The 21,453-nt window shown below is 35.4% G+C and overlaps 1 protein-coding gene and 1 long non-coding RNA gene across 5 annotated transcripts in view; both read left to right on the top strand.

Moving 5' to 3' along the window:
• The window catches only part of LOC147838848 (uncharacterized), a 161,620-nt gene extending 148,652 nt beyond the window's left edge, over nucleotides 1–12,968 (top strand). The window contains exon 4 of the long non-coding RNA XR_015520464.1: nucleotides 11,816–12,968. This is a non-coding gene — a long non-coding RNA (uncharacterized LOC147838848). The remainder of the gene's footprint in view (nucleotides 1–11,815) is intronic.
• Nucleotides 12,969–14,599: 1,631 nt separating this feature from the next.
• Nucleotides 14,600–21,453, top strand: part of gria1b (glutamate receptor, ionotropic, AMPA 1b) — a 103,923-nt gene continuing 97,069 nt past the window's right edge. For all 4 annotated transcript variants that reach the window (XR_015519535.1, XM_087299440.1, NM_205730.3 and 1 more), the window contains 2 exon segments: nucleotides 14,600–14,977; nucleotides 15,121–15,255. Coding sequence is in view for 3 of the 4 variants with exons in the window: in XM_087299440.1 (XP_087155566.1) it covers nucleotides 14,896–14,977; nucleotides 15,121–15,255 (217 nt within the window). In the remaining variant the exon portion in view is untranslated.

Here is a 21,453-nt window from a genome sequence, read left to right as displayed (position 1 = left end):
CTGCGCTGTTGAGCAAGCAAATTGAATTAGATTAAACACAAACCATTAGGACACACTGTTGTTCTAAAGTTCTAAAATAGCACTCAAATGCATTATTTTTGTTACTTTTATGCTCTCTTTAATGGAATAAAGGCCTGTTTCAGCACAGCGCAGCACTATTGTTAAAAGATAAAAACGCTGAGATCAAAAAGACTTTTTCTTATTAATATGCTTTTATGATATGATACAGTAGCAAAGAATCTGAATCAGCCGTGCGTACATGACCTGCATTCATTCTATGTACTGTATACTCTAATGCATAATGCATCTGTACACTTGCATTATGTTTTATAACCACTGCCACTGAAGTTTTTGTGACACCACCGATGCGTGAAGTAAGCTCTTGAAAACACACTTCACCCGTAGTGTGTGTTCAGCCTCCCCAACAGACCGGATTTGCACTGCATTTTTTATTTTTATGGAAGTTTCTAGTATGTCCCTCTCTCCTTTTGTTGTGTTTTGTTGCTTCATAAATAAAATAACATTAAAAAAACATGACCTCAACGTGGGCTTCATCCACTGGTTTCAGCCGAGAAACACATTACTAATTGTCAGATTACAAATTATTTATCGCATTATTGAATGCATTATGCATTAGATATGCAAGCATAGCAGAGGTTTTGTGGAGGAACGGAGGGGGGTAAATGGAGCTTTGACTGTAGGTGTGCCTGAAAGCATCTCTCGCACGGACAGGCCTGACAGCTTCACTGGAGGAGGCTGGAGAACTGAGCATCAAAAAACTCTCAGTAGTGCAGTTTCCAGCTTTCTAATTGGCCTTACTGACGGATCTTAAAGTCTGGGTTATCCCATGAGCAAAGCCGCATGCTCGTCAGAGGCTTCCAATCAAATAGTAAACACAAAAATAGGCATGACCTTTCACCTTTATAAATGTGCATTCTGAAATATACATGACTCTGTGGAGAGATATCCAATTACATGTCATAAATCATATGAAGTCACATGAACTTTTGATCCTGAGGTTGTTGAAGCTGGTAAAAGTCTGTAACATTCTGTGTTTTCTTAAAGTGCTGGGCTTTTGGTTAATGGGTCTAAAAGTATTATATTGATCTTTATAAAAGCATACTGGACACAGCCACTCATCTGTTTATCCATAATCCATTTATTGTCATCCATCCATCCATTCATTTATTGTTCTTTTTGACTGTCTAATAGGGCGACACAGTGGCTCAGTAGTTAGTACTGTCGCCTCACAGAAGAAAGGTCGCTGGTCCAAGCTGGGTCAGTTGTCGTTTCTGTGTGGAGTTTGCATGTTCTCCCTGTGTTGGCGTGTTTCCTCCACGTGCTCTGCTTTCCCCCACAGTCCAAAGACATGTGCTATGTGTGAATTGGGTAAGCTAAATTGGCTGTAGTGTATGAGTGTGCATGGGTGTTTTTCAGTACTGGGTTGGGCTGGAAAGGCATCTGCTGTGTAAAGCATATGCTTGGTAAGTTAATGGTTCATTCCGCTGTGGCGACCCGTGATGAATAAAAGGACTAAGTCAAAGCAAAATCAATGATTGAATGTCTGTTTAATGATCTATTTATTTTACATTAATTAATTTATTGTAGGTGACACGGTGGCTCAGTGGTTAGCACTGTCGCCTCACAGCAAGAAGGTCGCGGCTGGGTCAGTTGGCCTTTCTGTGTGGAGTTTGTATGTTCTCCTCATGTTGCCGTGGGTTTCCTCCAGGTGCTTCGCTTTCCCCCACAGTTCAAAGACATGTGCTATAGTTGAATTGAATAAACTAAATTGGCTGTAGTGTTTGAGTGTGAAAGAATGTGTATGGATGTTTCCCAGTAGTTTGTTGCAGCTGGAAGGGCATCCGCTGTGTAAAATGTGCTGGATAAGTTGATGGTTCATTTTGCTGTGGCGACCCCTGATGAATGAAGGACCGAAAGAAGCAGAAGAAAAAAGAATGATTCAATGAATAATTTATTGTGGAATTGATTCAGACGTTCATTCTTTCTTTCATTAAATCATTCATTCACCCGTACATCTGTATATTGCTCTTTTTTCCATCCATCCAATTATCCTTCCATCCAATCATCCTTCCATCCATCAATTTATTCTTCTGTTTATTTTGTCTGTTTATTGATCCAATGTTCTTCTTCCATCCATCCATCCATCCATCCATCCATTCTTCTGTTTATTCTTCTGTGTTTAATGATCCAATGGTCTATCTATCCATTTATCCATCCATCCTTCTATTTATTGTTCTGTCTGTTTAGTGATCCAATGATCCATCCATCCATCCATCCATCCATCCATCTGTTTATTGTTCTGTCTGTTTAATGATTCAATAGTCCATCCATCCATCCATCCATTCTTCTGTTCATTGTTCTGTCTGTTTAATTGTCTGTCCATCCATCCATCCATCCATCCATCCATCCATCCATCCATCCATCCATCCATCCCTCCGTTTTTTGTTCAGTCTGTTTAATCACATATCCATCCATTAATTTATTCAAAAACTAATAAATAACACTATTAATAATACAACTGTATTATTATATTACATCAAAACTTATTTTATATATATTTTTATTTTTACAATTTCTTTATTAATCTTCTTTTTTCCTTATTAATTTTATCTGCTCAGCACTGGTTCCTGCCAGCAAACTGCACCTGGGCAACATGTCATGCCAATATGTTCTTCATTTAAACTTGCGTTAATAAGCAGTGTCTGAGTTAGTGAGAACACACAGCAATTAGTGAAAGTCCAAAGCAGAAGCAGTTTTGGCTAATCATTTTTTAATATGATCCATCATTCATTGAATTAACCAAGCTGATATCTGAGGAAAATGCTGACTCTCCCATGCCATATTAATTGGGCTCCAGTGAAATGGGATGAGCGTTTGGGCTTTTTTTCGGCTCCACCCGGCAGTTTTGTAGCATCGCTTTGTAATATTTGTTTCAGGCTGCCGTGTTCTTCAGGGACACAGTGGGGGTGAAAGTCATCACAGCTTTTCTTTTTTCTTCTGCTGCTGATATGTTTCTGTCCCTACCGTGTAAACAAATGTCGATCCAGCCGCCAAATTAACCAAAATAACATCGGTTTGCGGAGGCTGTCTCTTAAAGCCAAGCCAAACCGCTGCTGTCCTCTTATTCCTCTACACACAGCAGTTCTTCGGCACATTTGTCTTTTGGCCCCTGATGTGTTGTGCTTATGTTCCTGCTTTTCACAATATGTTTGTGGACCCATAAAGCTGAGAGTCATTACAAGCCCCCCCACCACCGAACCCACAAAAGAGCTGCTCAGTTGCTATGACAACCGAAATAAAAGCAATTAAGGATGATTTAAGTAGGAAAAGCAAATCCAAGTTTGCACATAGCTCTCTCAGTTCTACTAAATGTCGAAGTGATCCTTTATCCACCCATATCTCTTTGTGCGTTATTCCACTTAACAAGACTAAAGTGCTGACAAATGAACAAGCGTACTGGTTTAGGGTGCCTTGAGCAAGTATAAAAGCAGAGCATAATGACTTAATGAGGAATTAAATGATACATATGAAAATAATGCTGACTGTCTGAGGTTTTATTTTTGCTAAAGCCCACTTGATTATTTTGACCCCCATTTTTTGCATTGTTATTGTAATATTGCCAACTAAGTAAGAATATGTGCAAAATGTTCAACAAATGGCCATCCAATATTTCATTGACATCAGTTCCAAAGGCATTTTTTAAATTCATTTTTCTCATTAGGATTTCTTTTATTTAAAGCATTTTAAGCCATTAACAAAACAAACCAGTTGCAAAGTAAATTCTAATTTGGCAAAAGTTGATTTTACATAAAGAAGAGAAGGGCATAAGATTGTGTATTTATGCCTTCAAAAAAGGAAAGATTGAGAGGAAAATATACCGAAATAAAATGTTCATTTAAAATTATTAGTAAGATCTAAACAAATATGTTTTTTGCAAAACATACATACAGTCATAGCCAAATTATAAACCCTCCTGTAAATTATTTATTTATTTATTTTTACATTTTTTTTATTGTTTTTCAAATATTTCCAAAGTGATGTTTAACAGATCAAGAAAATGTTTCCCAGTATATCCTATTATATTTTTATTCTGGAGAAAGTTTATTTCTATAAGTGATATCTTATAAGTGATTTTACCATTTTTATCACTACAGCACTATCCCTGTGTCAGTACAGTTATTAAAGAAGATGCTTCAATTCAGGATTGTGGACGTTAAATCAGGTTTATTTTGTAAATCAACAAGGAATATCCAAACAGCAGTGGATATTAATGATCATCCTGTCACAAACAGTGCAAATTTAAACATGCGTGCTGGTTGTGTGTGTGTGTGTGTGTGTGTGCGTGTGTGTGTGTGTGTGTGTACTGTATGTGTGTGTGTCTGCTGTGTGTGTCTGTGTCTGTGTGTGCTTGCATGAACTTTTTATTGACATTATGTGAATCAATGTAGAAAAACTCCACAACAAATACATCAAATAATCATTGGGAAAGTTATTACTGCAGTATTTCTCAAAAATGTTCTTGAGATCTGCTTCTTTCATGTCGTTCACTCTGCTGTTTATCTGACACAGATTGAAGCACACACTGACAGGCACATGGGAACGGTTGGTGGGGAGAACTAGCATTAAATGCACAGGAAACAAAAACAGCTACATTGTGTTTAGGGCAGACAATTCAAGATGGGTGTTTTGAGCTAAAACTTTACATACACATTCTGGAGACACAAGACTCATCTTAAATCTTGAAAAAGGGGTAAAATATGTGCATTTTAATGGCTTCAGAACAAACTACTGTTTTTTAGTGACTTGCTTAATTAATAACTTGCCAAAATTAGTCTAATGAATTAACACTTAAATTGCAAGTTAATCCAAATACTAATACCTTGCAAAATACCCCAAAAAGTATTATGTATAAAAGAAATTAGTTATTAGAAACTAGTTATTAAAGCTAAAAATGTGTTGAAATGATCTTCTTTCCAATAAACACCACATATATTCAATATATATATATATATATATTTATACAACAGTTCTGTCTGGTTCTTAAATTTTAACCTTTGTGTATCAATCTGGCACACACAGCAAAAAGCAGAGGAAACTCTACAGTTTGACAAACATTGCTTCTGTTGGACAACATAATGCACTTTTGGGGCTTTTTAGTCGAGAATGTAGTTGTTTAGATTGCAACTATACTGTTTATTTATAAGGATAGTGCCTATTTTAAATATTTATAATTTCTGAGACACGCCGCATCAGCAGTCACTAGCCTTTCATTAAGCAGAGCTACAACTGATCTAACTACAGCTGATCAAATCTCTATATAGCTGGTAAGTGACGTTCTAAGTCAATCTCTCTCTTTTGTATGTTGTAGTGCTGTATTTATACCATAGTAATTGTAATGTGTTGAGTGTAAGATGGGACACACAGATCAGAAATGTGTGTATTTTGAGTTGGCCTCTCTTTGTATAACCCTGTTACCTTTTGGTTGGCCATCTGTTTGTTTTTATTGCGTCTCCTGTTTTCGTTACTGCAGACTAGTTCAGTAAAAGAAAGACAGAAGAAATGCCAGCATGTGTTTAGCATTTTTCCTTATTGCAAACACAGCAGTAATCTGATAGCGCTGGTTTGTGGTAAATTATTGTTTTCACCTGATTGCAACAGAGAAATACTGGGAGATATCTCTGTAGACAGATGGCATTTTATACTGTTCAGTCTTATAATCCTAAAATGTCATCAAAATCACTGGTTTTGTCATCATTTTAGACAGTACACTAGAGAATCATTCAAATACTAGCTCTAAAGTGACGTTTGTAAAGTAGCAACGGCTTCTGCTGTTCTGACGTCAGCTGCAAATATGAATGAATACAGAAGAAAGTAGTATACACGATTATGCCATCGAACTGTTGTATAAATGCAATATCCCACTCGTAGCAGTGTGATATGGCTGTATATCGTCACTGGTGGGACACCAAGGCATGCCTCCCATGAGTGCTGATATACATCCATAACTGCTACTGCTACTACTCACGGTATACTGTTTTAAAAACAACTTGAATTAACGCAAACTGATGTGTTCAACAAAAACATATATTTTTTACAATTTATTATTTATTGCTAAAAAAAATAAATTTCCTTGTGGAAAAAAGGCATAAAGTTTTTACCTGACCACTGCGCTCTATTCAGATGCACTGTAATTAGATTGCCTGACATATCATTAGAGGACACAGCTTATATACCATGTGACAGAATACATGGAGGTTGGTCTAACACAGAAGTGGAAGTTAGTAAAAATGTCATAGATGGCTCAGGGCATCTTTAAGCCTGTGCAGTCAGCCTAGATTCACTCCCCATGTTCCAACGAATGACACCTGCTGGAGTAATGCTGACAAAGCTGCATCCGTCTCATTCCATCAGCCACATAATTTGATGTTCTTACTCCCCTGTTAAGTACACTGTCATCCCTGCTCGCCTATAAAGATTAACAGAACATTTCCGAGGGTATGTTGTATGTGCTGGGGAATCCAACAGGAAATGAGAGCATTCAACTCCTAGTTTGGTCAGGAAGACGCAGAGTTTACTGACAAACATGACCTATTTTAGTGAATGCACTTGAAACCACACACACATAGTTGCTTGTGTTATGTTTAGTGCTCTCATAGTAGCTATACGGAAAATTGTAAAGATAAATTATAATTACCCCAGTTTTCTTTCACAAGATTTTACTGGCTGATATTTTAAACTGTGGTTATTTATTTTGATATCTGAATAAACCACCATCTCATGTTGTCCTATTACTGTCATTACACACTCTAGTTAAGCCAACTGCAAATTTCTGCTTACTCAGTTCAATTAAAATGATCCAAACAATTCCCAATGGACCAAATTATACAAGTCCTGTCCTACTTTCACCCCCTTTTCCCACTAAAAAGCCCTTTTACTGTAGTAAATAATTACAGTACTGGACACTTTATTAGGTACACTTTACGAACACAAGTTTGGACCTTGTTTGCCTTCAAAACTGCTGCAATTATTTATGGCATTGATTTAATAATGTGCTGGATACATTCCTCAGAGATTTTGGTTCAAAATTGACCTGATAGTATGGTCCACGATGTGAAGTCTTTCAAAGAAGCTCTACCGGGTCGAGTTCTAGTGACTGTGGAGCCATTTGAGTTTCAGATAATTTGAGCTTTGTGACTTGATGTATTATCCTGCTGGAAGTGGACATCACAAAAAAGGTTTACTGTGGTCATAAAGAGATGGCCATGCGCAACAATAATACTCAGGTAGCCTGTGGTGTTTAAACAATGTACATTTGGTGGTCCAAATTGTGCGGAAAAAAAATCTCCTTAACCTTCACCCATCAAATTTCACTGCATAAATTGATACTCATCAGACCAGGTAACCTTTTTCCACAATCTATTGTCCAGTGTTTTTGAGAGTGTGTGAGCTTTAGGCTTAGAGTATTGTTCTTTTATGACAGGAGTGTCACTTATTGCTCTGCTGCTGTTTCTCATCTACATCAAGGTTTTTGTGTTGTGCATTCAGAGATGCTCTTTTACAGACCTCAGTTGTAACAAGTGAGTATTTGAGTTTCTATTGTCTTACTGAGCTTAAGCTAATCTAATAATTTTGCTTTGACCACTGGCATCAACAAGGCATTTTTTGCCCACAGAACTGCCACTGATTATATATTTTTTCAAATCATTCTCTGTAAACCCAAGAGATAGTAGTGTGTGAAAATCATATAGATCAGCACTGTCTGAAATACTCAGATCAATGTGCCTGACAGCACCAACCATGCCACATTCAAAGTCACTCAAATCACCTTTCATCTCCATTCTGGTGCTCAGTCTGAACTTCAGAAGATCACCTTGACCACAAAATATTCAAAATATTAATTGTTATTAATTACCAGTGGTGTAAAGTAACTAATTGCAAATACTCAAAGTAATGTAATTAGGTAAATTTTCCCAGGAACTGTAATTTACTGAGTAGTTATAAATGTTTACTTTTACTTTTTCCCACAGTACCTTTTTTAGTGCTGTATATTGGTACTTTTACTCCAGTACTTTTCTTCAACCTGCAGTCACTACTTTATTTTTTTTCTTGTTTACTGTATGATAACCGAAGTGGCCTTAAATACCCAGCAGGCACAAGAAGTCAACATGACGTCATATTAACTTTGTACTCTAACGTCATGGGGACGTTGTATTTTGCTTTGAATTTAAAATTGGGTTGACATTATACCTCAGGGTTGAACATCAGGACAACGTCAATGTCAAACGCCCAACCTAAAACCAACCAAATATCAACATCTAATGATGTTACAGTTTGAGTCTTTGTGCACGTAACCCCTATGAAGTCTATCAGATGTTGGATTTTTGTTGCCATACCTGATAATTAAATGTCAGTATTTGACGTCAAAATGCCGTTGGTTTCAGATGTCGGCTTGATGCTGGATTTTTATCACTTTCTAACAACCTAAAATCGACCAAATATCAACATCCTTTGACGTCATTATTGGACATAGACATTGAGTTATGGCATCACGACCTAAATCGAACCTAATATGAATGTCTTATGATGTTGTGTGCCTGCTGGGCAATAACTAAATGCACTACAGAATGTTACATTTATACACAACTACAAATTAGATGCAAACACATCAGCTTTTTATTGCATAATACTCACCACTCACTACTTTTGAGTACTTTTTAAAGGGCAACTTTTTACTCATACTTTGAGTAATATTTACAACAGATACTTTTACTCTACTTGCACTACATTTTTAGGCAAGTAATGGTACTTTTACTCAAGTATGATTTTTCAGTACACTTTCTACCACTGTTAATTACTCACCCTCAATCCAAACCCACCCAGAGAACCCCTACACAAAGTAAGATATTTTAGGTGAAATCTAAAGCTCCTTAATCCTCTGTAGACAGGAAGTTATCTGATTTGTTTAAAGTTCAGAAAAATAGCTTAATTTCTAAAGATGAGCAAAGGTCTCAGGTGTTTGGAATAACATAAAGTTGAGTAATAAATAACATAATTTAAATTTTTGAATGAACTAATACTATAAGTATACTTATGTGCCATTTTATACACAAAATTACTTTTAGCTTGTTGATACGCACTAATTGCTAACTGCAAGAAAATTAATTGGGTTAAGTCAAATGTTTTTTTGTTTTAATGAATTTAGATTCTGCTACACCATGTCTCTGAAGTTCACAGTTTAATATGATGTTAAGAAAACCTATTCATATAGTGATTAGCCAAATGAATTACCTCCAGTCAAATAATAATTTCTTGTAGAGAAGAAAACGCCAAGTCTGTTTCTTTCACAAAGTCCTAGTTCAAAAAAGAAACCCCTCTCATCTATTTGGGTCAAACACTTGCCCGTTCCCTTGACTTTCATGAAAACAGGGCATGACAGTTAAAACAGCGTCCAAATTAATATGAAAGGAATGACGTCTTTTCCCTTTTTTTTGCACAGAGCTTTGTTCAGTAATGATGGTAATGGCTTCAGTGCTTCCTGCTGAAAGACCTCGCGCTTCACTGTCTGACTTTCAAAGGTGAAAAGCTTTTAAGGTATAATGGAGACGCAAATGTTACTTGCAGTGCTGCTGAATTAGCTATGCCTCATCACCTTTAACAACTAATGGGAAGAAAAACGTCCTGTATTGAGGGCTGAACCCGGACACAAATGGCTCTTTCTTTGGGATCCCTTCCTTTTGAAAACTCAAGCGCACAATCAAAACTTCTGTTATAGTAACTGTCAAATAGCCTAAGGTGGTGCTGCATTATTCACTTGCTAAATATTTCATTCCTCTGTACCTTTATGTCAAAGAATTGTTGTGAACATTCTTTGAGCTATAAATAATGAGCTGAATGTGGAATACTTTTGGCTATTTGCTTTATTCATCCACATTGAGATCTTGAGGATCAATGATTTGATTACTGCTAACAATTATTTTGTTGATTCAGATGACTTTCCAGAAGATGTTTGTGTGCATAACGATAGATAAACCCCCAAAAAGCTCTTTTCTAGACTGCAAGGAAATCAGGATGGTGTCAGGAAAAAGCTGAATGTGCATTTCGTTTCTAGTTCATAGGTATTCGAATGAAGATTAGGAGAATCACAAAGCGTGGTGGATTTAAGCTTACTGACTGTACACATTCTTCACTGATTTTCTAAGATGAGGAGTATCCTCAGATTTTCTCTGAGGGGGAAATCAAAGAGCAGCAGTAAAAATCGTGCCAGCGCTGACAAGAATAACCAGAGGAAGGATCCTCTTGTAAGCAGGATATACTGTAAGTGTACTGTTGTGATTCTGCAGCGTTTAGATCCACTAGGCTCAGCTTTACTCCACCCTGTAGCGTCGGTTCTGGTTCTGCCTACTTCATACTTATGCAGACTTTCAGCTGTGAAGACAAAAAATAAAAGAGCTGTTGATATGTTGTATGTAAGACAGTAATTTCTCTTGTGAAATTAATTCTCTTGAAAAATACTTTTATATTAAAGAGGAGTGCAAGTTTTTTGTAGAAAGAAATTGACCTTATACTGCGATGCGGAGTGTGCTTGTTTTTTTCGATTGTTTTTAAACTTCCAATTCCGTCGCCTATAGAAGAAATGACCAGGAATAATAAACACCAGAAAACGGTGAAAGTGCTTTGCTCTACAGACAAGTGTGTTCATGACTATACATAAAAAGCAGAATAATATAACAAGAAAATATCAGTATCATTAAATATAGATAAATCACTCATGTGCATGTTTTACAGTTCATACATTCAGTCACTGTTATCTTTTTCTTTGCTTTGTTGGTCCAATTCTCTAGGTGTGAAAAATAAGAGTTGTTTGGAAAAAATCATGAACTTAGGAGGAAAAAGAACAGGGAAAACAGATGACTATGGCTCAGTTATACCATAGACAAATTTAGAGTAAAGCTCAAAGTATTCTGTCAGATGATTCCCATCCTATGTACCACAAGATTTATTTTAAATCCGATACAGAACTTCTATTAGTAAAACAAATCGGTTCAAACTTTTATTTATCCCCTCAGCTGTAAAGTTTTTAGATTTAGGGTAGATTTGTATTGTTCAATGTGTCTTTGTGTATTATGTTTGATGCTTCTATGCTCCAACCAAATTGTTTTCTGGAAATGAATAAAGACTTACTGGCTGACTTTCAGTTCGCAGCATCAAGCAATGGAAAAAGCAAAGCAAAATCAATGGAAGTCTTGAGCCAAAAAGATTCCAGTGTCGTACATGAAGAATAAGGTCAATATCTTAAACATATTGTAATGTACTGTAAATGTAAATTGATTGATAAACTTTAAATATTAAATTATTTAGTCAGTTAGTTGCAGTCACCAAAATATAATTTTATTTGAAACAATAAAACAAAATAAGAAATCAGATATTTGTTGCCTTTCTTTAAAAAAGTGTATGATTAATACAGAAAAGTGTAAGTTAATTGAGCTCATTATAATAAGTTATTAGTATAATAAGTATAACTTTTGTAATTCAATTTGTTAATGTGTAGTATTGTAAGACATTATAATGATAGTTTTAATTAACTGTATGTTTAATTAGATTCAACTCAAAAATTTAAGTCAGCAAATAAAACGTTGTAGTGAACTCAGCAAAAAAAGCTGATTGAACTCTAAATCCACTCAGTTCACACAACACACACTCAAGCAAATTTCACTTATTTATTTACAACATTAATGTTTTATTTATGGATGTTTAATAATTCATTCTCTCTTTTTTTGTTGTTTGTTTGTTTCAGCTAACTTGCAGCAAGTCGTGTTCCCAATTCCCATAAGGCATTTTTTGGCACTTGGCAGTGCAGCCTAGTAAACCACAGGGAAGCTAACGGATTTCCTTCTTCTGTTGGTGAGCCGAGAGGGACTGGAGATCCACCACACTGTAATTGTTCTGTGTCATGGATGTTAATGTCATTACATCCTGCAGCTGATGAAGCCAGTTATGCCGTCTTAATTACATAGGCCTGTGTCACTGTTAATATAATCTAATCTCAGTGGACAACTCTCACTTACAGCCCAATCTTAGGGTTATATTAAATCATTGCAGTTCCATTAAGGTGAGACACTGGTATGCATAGTACACAGTTTTTTTATAATATTTTAAGATTTTTTGGCTTTCATTTATTGCACTTTAACAATTTGTATCTGTACATGTAATCTTTGATGCATACACTCACACCAGTGTGATCAGTATTGGCTGGTTATATTAAATCATTGCAGTTACATTAAAGTGAGACACTGGTAAGCATAGTACAGTTTTTTCATAACAATTTTAAGATTTTCTGGCTTTCATTTATAGCACTTTAACAATTTGTGTTTTTATACTTAAATCTTTGATGCATAAGTGTATCAAAAGACCAGATGCTAAATTCAAATCTGTTTTCCTGCAATGGCTAAATGTGCTAAATCAGAGATAGAAGCCCATGGTGCTAGTCATAAATTGCAATGCATCAATGTTTTCAAACTAAACAAATAAAATTCATGCTGATGTTTATGGAGACTGCAATTATGATTATTTTTAAACATAATCAGATGCACACTGTTTAGGAAACTTGAATGTTTACTCTATTACTCTCCTAGTTAAACAGCCCCTTACTTTCATGTATTTCTGACAGTTTGATGAATTAACATGTTGTAAATCCAGCAGCTCAAATCTCTCCTCTGCATCTCAGACTAACATTGCGTAAGCCATCATCTATTCAAATAATATGATCATTATTAAGCTGTTTTAATGTTCTTAGACAAATTTGTTAATACGAATAAGAATAAGAAATTTAACAATATAATTAGGATATTTGACAATATTTACATAAAAGGGAAAAACCAATGTACTATATGCATAAATCATTGTGATGCAGTGTGTCTCACAATAAACTTGACATGTTACCATGCAAACGTAAAGTGATGATTTCTAAATAATGGTTACTTTGAAAAAACAGTTGGGACAGTGTTAAAACTAGCAAGTAATTTTTTATTATTATTATATCTTGTGTGTGTAAATTAAGTGCTTACATTCACTAGACAGTTGTATCCTTGTCTATATTCTGAAGGTTTTATATATTATTGGTATTCATATCACAATTTTTTTAACTTAAGTTTATTCAGTGCTCAGATCCTACATTGCTATGTGTGCAATTTAGGAAACTTTGTGATTGTAGCAATGTAGGAAAATTCGCAGTTATGTCACCCATTAGGGTCATGCTATATACAATAAGGTTTTATTAGTTTATAACGTAATTAGTTACGTAAACTAACATGAATAAAGAACAGTCATTAATCATAGTTCAACATTTACTAATGCATTATTAAAATCCAAATTCTGGAATGTTTGTTAATGTTAGTTAATGCATTGTGATTAACAAGAACTAACAATGAATGCCTATATTTTCAATAATTAATGCTAACACAGAGTAATAAACACTGTAAAAAAATACATTGTTCATTGTTTGTTCATTGTAAAGGCTTGACTAGGCTAATTAAGTTGGGTTAATTAGTCAAGTCATTGGACAACTTGTTCTTCAGCAATCAAACAACATATTGCTCTGTGAAACATTCCTTGAGAAATATTTTCGGAAAAGAATTACATTTCACAGAAGGGTTAATAATGTTGCCCTCCACTGTAATCAATCAGCCTGTGGAAGTATGGTGATAATAACTATTAGTTAATCTTTTACTGTGTTACTCTGCAATTTCCCTAATTCAAGTCACTGCAGTCTCTGTATAAATATCAAATTTGTAGACTGAATACAAGCACACACATTTAACTGGAACAGTGTGAACAGCCAAATTCATAAATGCTGATGTTGTGCAATGCATTGCATGTAATATAGATGTGAGTACAGTATGCATTTATCATTTATTAACTCATGCAGTCTCTGCCATTCACTTGGGTATTGTGACCAATTCAGTTGTTGATGCAATCTTCAGATTCACCATGGCTTCAGTTACAGTATGTGATTCATTCCAAAAGAAAATATTTCATGAACTGAAAAGTTGAGTGAGGGTTATTATTGAAAACACATCTTTAAAGACATTCATTCTGGGTAGAATTTGAGTTTCATCAGATGTGATGTTAAAATCATTGTGACTTACCGTAAATGAGTTAACTGCCAATTTGTTCACACTACACTCCAAGCAATTGCTTAGCTTTATTAGCCTGGTTTCAAATATGGGCAAACCCAATGTTTGGATTAATCTCTATTTGACCCAGAACTGGCCTGATATAATCTAGCATTTATTAGAGGGTAGAATACCCATTAGCTGATCTTAAATGTTGAAAAATGCCATTAACAATTGACAAAATATCTTGTTGGGTAGTTTACTCCAGCTGATCAATTGTCTGTTTATGAAGCTTTGAACTGTTTATCAGTTTTAAGTCATTTAATAGACTCCTCTAAATATTTATTTTATCAGCTTAACTTGTAACAATAATCTTACATAGCTACATATGTGCCGCCTGTAGCAAGCAAGCTGGTAATAATGGTACGGTCTGCGCACGGCTTCAAGTTTACAGTCACTCGCTCTTCAGAGTAACGGCAACCGGGAGCGCGCGCGGTGATGGTGTTGAGAAAGCGATCAAGATCCGCGTTGACTTTCTCCTGCTGACATTACAGAGAGTGTGTTCATTTGTTAGTAGGTCTGTCCGAGACACGTTTTTTCAGTCAGCACTGCAGTTTTACAGTACCAACAGGACTTACCAACAGGGATTCACTGCGCTCTGCGTTACAGCCATGGGTTCAGTGTGAGTGAAGAGACAAAAGACTTTTGGATATATATCATATATGTTTGGCTTTTGGCGTGTTTCTCAAATGCAAACGGAAATATGTGGCAAAGCTTCGTCCTACTGTTAACCGGTTTGCTTGGGTTGTGTTCATGTTCAAGTTTCCCAAGTAACATCAACATAGGTGAGTACTCGGCGTCTATTGTTTATAATCGCGTCCCTAAAGTTTCCGTTGCACAGAATAAGGTATTTTCGAGGTCATTTACGTTACGATGTTCACATTCTGCTTGTATTTTCCCTCAATTACTCTTTCTGTAATCTCGACAGGAGGTTTGTTTCCAACCGACTCCCATGAATACGATGTGTTCCGTTTCGCGCTCTCGCAGCACAATGATGTCCCTAAACTGGTACCACAAGTGGACATGGTGGACACGGGGAGCAGCTTTGCTATGACATACGCCTGTAAGTTGTGTATTATTGTTTATCCTCGAGGTCTGTTACTCTTCCCAAAGCCAAACATCTGCAGTGCGCACGCGACCTGTTTCCATCACGCTTGTTGCTCTGCTGAATTTCCGTACGACTTTGCACAGATGATTTATGCCATTGTACGCTTAGCGAAGTAAAACCCCAGACATTTTGTTGCTGTCTTCACTTATACAGTCTAAAACTCAGCTGGATTACTGTCACGATTAACGTCAAGATGTCAGGTGGAACTGCAAAGCTGGCAAAATGTCCTGGAACACCTGAGGTTGAATCTGACACAAGCCAGTGGTGTGTTTCACAATTTCAGGGGCTTCTTGTGCCACATTCGTTTCATTTTAGATTCAGACTTGTGCTTTTTACGTGTTTAGTAAACAAAGGTGCATTTATTATGTTTATTTACAATGTAAATGCATCGTAATTTTAATAGAAATGTAATAAAATAAAAACAAAACAAACCATTACTATTGACTGTACAGTAATATACAGTATTATATGCATTATCATATTTTATAGTGCTAAACAACATCTTTAAGACATTATAAATACAATATTTTTTAATGTTTTTGGCAACTAAGTAGGATTAACAGCTTTAAATAATTCAGTTTATTATATTTATGTGAGTAATGTATGCAAAGGTATGCACAATGTGTTGTTTATTTCACTAATTTTGTCTTTAGTTTATTTCTGTTGAAACATCGCCTGAAGCATTCCCACCACCTTTTTTAACAGCAAATTTCTGGCACTGCAGTTGTCATATTTAACATGTTTTTATAGCATATTTGCAGACAGCATATTTTTCTGTCATAAAATAGAATATGAACCATATTCCTGTACATAGCTAATATGAACAATTTTAGACAAGCCGAACAGAGGAGACATCCTCATTCATGGCTCAGCTGGCTGTCAATCACAAATCTTGCCCTTTAATGTCTGAGACTGACACAGGCAACCTCTCCATGCTCGTGTTTAACTCTGCCAGCGACGTACAACAGTACATCCACTCTTCAAAAATAAAGGTTCTTTACTGGCATTGATAGTTCCAGGAAGAACCTTTTCATTCCAGTTTTTTTTTTAGAATCATTTGAAAATCTTTTTACTAAAAGGATCTTTGAGGAATCTAAAAAGGGACATCACAAAGCCTCTTTTACCTGGCACCTTTATTTTTAAGTGTCTATGGCTGATTATTTAAACAGCTTCTGATAAAGAGATATTTCAGATGTTTGAGATACTTTGACGCTTGCACAGTAGACCAATCACCCTGACAGGTTCACATGGGCTATAGTTTCTCCCAGATGAGTACTTGTGATAAACCTCTCTCATGTTGAGCTCTTTTTAGTGAGTCTCAGTGCCTCAAAGCAAGAGTATGCTGTTTAATGGTGGCTGAGCACTAAATCTAGGGCTGGAGCAGTGTTTTTCATTTTAGGGCAGTCCTTAGGGCGATTTTATAGGGTGACATCGTAGAGTGTCTTGTTAGAGGAAGGCTATCAAAGGAAAGTTGAACACACTGTGTAAGAGCTGATTCTGTATGTTCTTGTCACGGGGAAGTGTGAAAGTAATTATATGGAGCTAATTACATCTGTAGAGAGTTCGCTCATCAGGGCGATTGTGCATGGCTGCTGTCTTATCCCTTTAATCGCTATATACACCTTCCAGAACAAAACCTGAGAGCACTAGAGCCAGAAAGGGCAACACATTTCAGTTTGATTATAATTTTTCTTCCTCTGCCACAAGAACAATGAGTGAGGCTTTAAGAAGCAGAACAAAAGAAAATCAGCGTTTTTGTCGCTTGATTGATATGTTTAAGAGAACTGTGCTTGCCATTGTGTTTTTGTTTGTTATTATGAAGGAAAACATAAAAAGCTTAAAAAGATGCACTTGCAATAATTGCAGTGATACTGAGAGACAATTTTATAACATGAAGCCCATATGGTTCCATTATTTGGACAAACATTGACCAATCTAATAAAAATTATTCAGTTTAAGTAAAAAAAATGAGCTTAGACAGCCGCTGATGATATTTAAATACTTATTAGTATTAAAATTTTTTTAATTTATTTAATATTTGCATTTTAAGCTATTATTTTGGATGATAAATTAAGTGCATGACTAATTTTTGTTTCTGAAAGAAAGAATAAACATACTCTAGGTGTAGTATAAAATTGCTCAACGCCAACCTCAATTTTCAGTTGCTGAATATGAACAATATCTACAGCGGAAGCACAGAATGTAAAACAGTGGTTAGATCAGCAAAGCGTTACCATTTAAACCCTTTCACAAGTATTAAATACTCCTGCTGACCCACCAGTGTGAGTTTTAGAGTGTGACCATTAAATAAAAGGCAGAGCTTTAAAGTTTACATAGTGACACATTAGTTTTATTACATGACACACCACAGCCTAAAGGTCTCATTTATATACTAAATGGGCAGAAATTGAACCTCTCTAAATCATCATGAGCCATTTTTTATTAATAAATATAGTAAAACTTGGTGACACTGTGGCTCAATGGTTTGCCTCATAGCAAGAAGGTCATTGGTTCGAGTAGTTTGCATGTTCTCTCTGTGTTGCCGTGGGTTTCCTCCAGGTGCTCCGGTTTCCCCCACAGTCCAAAGAAATTTGCTGTAGTTGAATTTAATAAACTAAATTGGCTGTAGTGTATGTGTGTGAATATGAGTGTGTAAGTGTTTCCCGGTACTGGTTTGCAGCTAAAAGGGCTTCTGCTGTGTAAAACATATGCTGGAATAGTTAGTGGTTCATTCCACTCTGGCAACCCCTGATGAATAAAGGGACTAAGTCGAAGGAAATTAAATGAACAAATGAATATTTAAACTTGGTCTATATTCACTTTTAAACATTTTTTATGGCGATGCAGTGGTGCAGTAGGTAGTGCTGTCGCCTCACAGCAAGAAGGTCGCTGGTTCGAGCCTCGGCTGGGTCAGCTGGTGTTTCTGTGTGGAGTTTACATGTTCTCCCGTCCCAGCGTTTGCGTAGGTTTCCTCCTGGTGGTCCAGTTTCCCCCACAGTCCAAAGACAAGTGGTACAGGTGAATTGGGCTAAATTGTCAGTAGTGTATGAGTGTGTATGGAGGTTTCCCAGAGATGGGTTGCAGCTGGAGGGGGCATCCGCTGTGTAAAACATATGCTGGATAAGTTGGTGGTTCATTCTGCTGTGGCGACCCTGGATTAATAAAGGGACTAAGCCAAAAAGAAAATGAATGAAAGTTTTTTTTATGCAAATTTTTATAAATCAGACCCCTGGTGATTTAAGCATATATTGTTTTTTGTTATTTTTTCCATTTTTGTTTGCAAATATTGACATGTTTTATTTATTATATTGTGAAATATTTGATATTTTGATTGTCAGATATGTGTAACAACATAAGGATGGAGGCTGACATATTTACAACATGCTAATTCCTCATCTTCTTCAGACATACAGCTAAAGTCAGAATTATTCTCCCCCCTTTGTTTTTTTTAATGATGTTAAAACAGGACATTTTCACAGTATGTCTGATAATATTTTGTCTTCTGGAAAAAGTTTTATTTGTTTTATTTTGGCTAGAGCAAAATCAGTTTTTAATTATTTAAAAAAACAGTCTACAGAACAAACCATCATTATACAATAACTTGCCTAATTTCCCTAACTTGCCTAGTTAACCTAATTAACCTACTGTAGTTAATCCTTTAAATGTCGCTTTGTTGTATAGAAGTGTCTTGAAAAACATCTAGTCAAATATTATTTACTGTCATCATGGCAAAGATAAAATAAATCAGTTATCAGAAATTAATTATTAAAACTATTATATTTAGAAATGTGTTGAAAATATATTTTCTCCGTTAAACAGAAATTGGGGGAAAAAATAAACAAGGGGGCTAAAAATTCAGGGGGGCTAATAATTCTGCCTTCAACTGTATGTGGACACTGTATAAGTGGTTGTTTAACTTATGACTTATGGAAGAATAGTGTAAACATTCTAGTAACCTAATTATTGTGCATATGATGTGAATAATGCACATTGTCCATAAAGTTGTAAAATAATTATCATTGCTATTGCCATAGTCATCAGCATGTATTTTACAAACCACAAATGCTAATATTATTTGATCCATGAGCGGTGATGGGTGTCATTACATAGTCTGTGCTGCATAGGGGAGATTAGAACTGCTGGATTTTCAACATGTTAATTCATTGACTTCTCCAAAAATACATGACATTGGCTGTTTAACTAGGGGAAGAAAAGGGTAAACATTATAGCTTACACACTAAACAGTGTGTACAGTAGCTGATGCAAATAAAGCACGTCATTTGATTTACAGTTGAAGTCAGAATTATTAGCCTCCCTGTTTATTTTTTCCCCAATTTCTGTTTAGAGATTTTTCCAACACATTTCTAAACATAGTAGTTTTAATAACTCATTTAATTTATTTTAACTTTGTTATGATGACAGTAAATAATATTTTACTAGACACTTCTATACAGCTTAAAGTGACATTTAAAGGCTTAACTACTGTAGGTTAATTAGGTTAACCAGGCAGGTTAGGGAAATTAGACAAGTGATTTAGGCACAATGGTTTGATCGGTAGACAAAAAAAAAAAAAAAAATATATATATATATATATATAGCTTAAAGGGGCTAATAATTTTTTCCTTAAAATGTCTAAAAATGTAAAACTGCTTTATTCTATACCCAAAATAAAACAAATTGGACTTTATAAATATTTAAAAAAGAAAAAGAAAATTAAAGGGGGGCTAATAATTCTGACTTTAACTGTATGTTTAAAATATATTTTTTACCATCTCCATAAACATCAGCATGTATTTTACAAACCATAAATGTTATGTTTTGCTAGTACTTACATCTATTTGAAAGTGTTAAACTTAAAATAAACATCATTTGTTTGAAAACACTGATTAATTGTGATTTATGATGCAGCACGTCTTTCTCTGACTCAGCGTGAGCCATCATGGAAAAGGAGATCTGAATTTAGCAGCTGATCACGTGATGCACTTAATTTTGTTATCACACTATTGTGATTGTATGCGTCATATGTTTAAGTCAAATTCCTTTTGTAGTTGTTTTTAATAATTAATAAAACCTGACTAATTCAGGTGGTTTTCCCTTGATGTTATTTGTATTTAGTTGTGATTAGTAGCTGTATTATTATTATGTGTCCAGTGTTTTTTATTTGTCATTTTCACCATAAGTCTGCATTTCTGCCGTTTTACATTGTTACAGCCTAACAGTTTCTTGATTTGATTGGTTATCTCAGTAATTGTGTTCATTTTAGTGGATCTAGACCACTGAGGCTGACAGCCTACACATTAAACAACCAACAGGGCAATGTCAATATTGAATTTGGATGTTTCTAATTGTTGTCATATTTAATTGCTAACAAAATTTTCTTAAGCTTTGTTTACACCTAGTACAATGTTTTCTTCATTCTCAACTGATCTAATATACAAGTGGTCAGCTGAGACTAAAAACTGTTTATACTTGGTGTTAACATGCATCTCGAATTAGTCTCCAGTGGGTCACTTGTGATTGGATTATGAGGGGGTTTAGATGATTGGCTGCCTTTAAAGCACTTCTAATCAACTCTGTGTTTAGTGCAGTGTTTTTTAGCCCTGCTCCTAAGGCCACTTTCTGTTTTACACCCACATTCATTTTGAGGAAAAGGGCTGAGAACCACTGTTAAAATATAATGGTTGATTGACAAGTGAGTAGGCCGCCCTTTGCTTCCGTCAAGGTTTACATCAGGACAGATTAGTGTCTACTACAGATGCAGTGTGGTCAATTATGGTTCTGACCATATACTGTGGCTGGATTTTATTATCATGTCAACCCTTTTTGTATTGCGTAAGATTTTGGATTTTTTAAATGGTCAGATAAACCAAAAAAAAAAAAAAAGGAGTAAAAGAGAAAATACAGCCTGTCATCTTTACCCTTTTTTGTTGTGTAACAAATGTAAAGGCTTTTTATTTTTTCATTTAAACATGTTCCCATTACTGAGAATTATTATCTGTTTTCTTATTTTAAATGCTTTGTAAGATACATGGCAGAAATGACACAAATAGAGCAGTGCAGACTCTTATTTTCTTAGATATGTGCCTGAACTGGTTCCCAAACTCTGAAGAGTTATAGTAACCGTTTAGCACAGCTCAGATAGATTCATTTAAT

Source organism: Danio rerio, chromosome 21 (assembly GCF_052040795.2).
Source record: "Danio rerio strain M-AB ecotype USA chromosome 21, GRCz13ab, whole genome shotgun sequence".
In the NCBI taxonomy this organism is placed as follows: Eukaryota; Metazoa; Chordata; class Actinopteri; order Cypriniformes; family Danionidae; genus Danio; species Danio rerio.
This window is presented reverse-complemented; position numbering and strand designations above follow the sequence as displayed.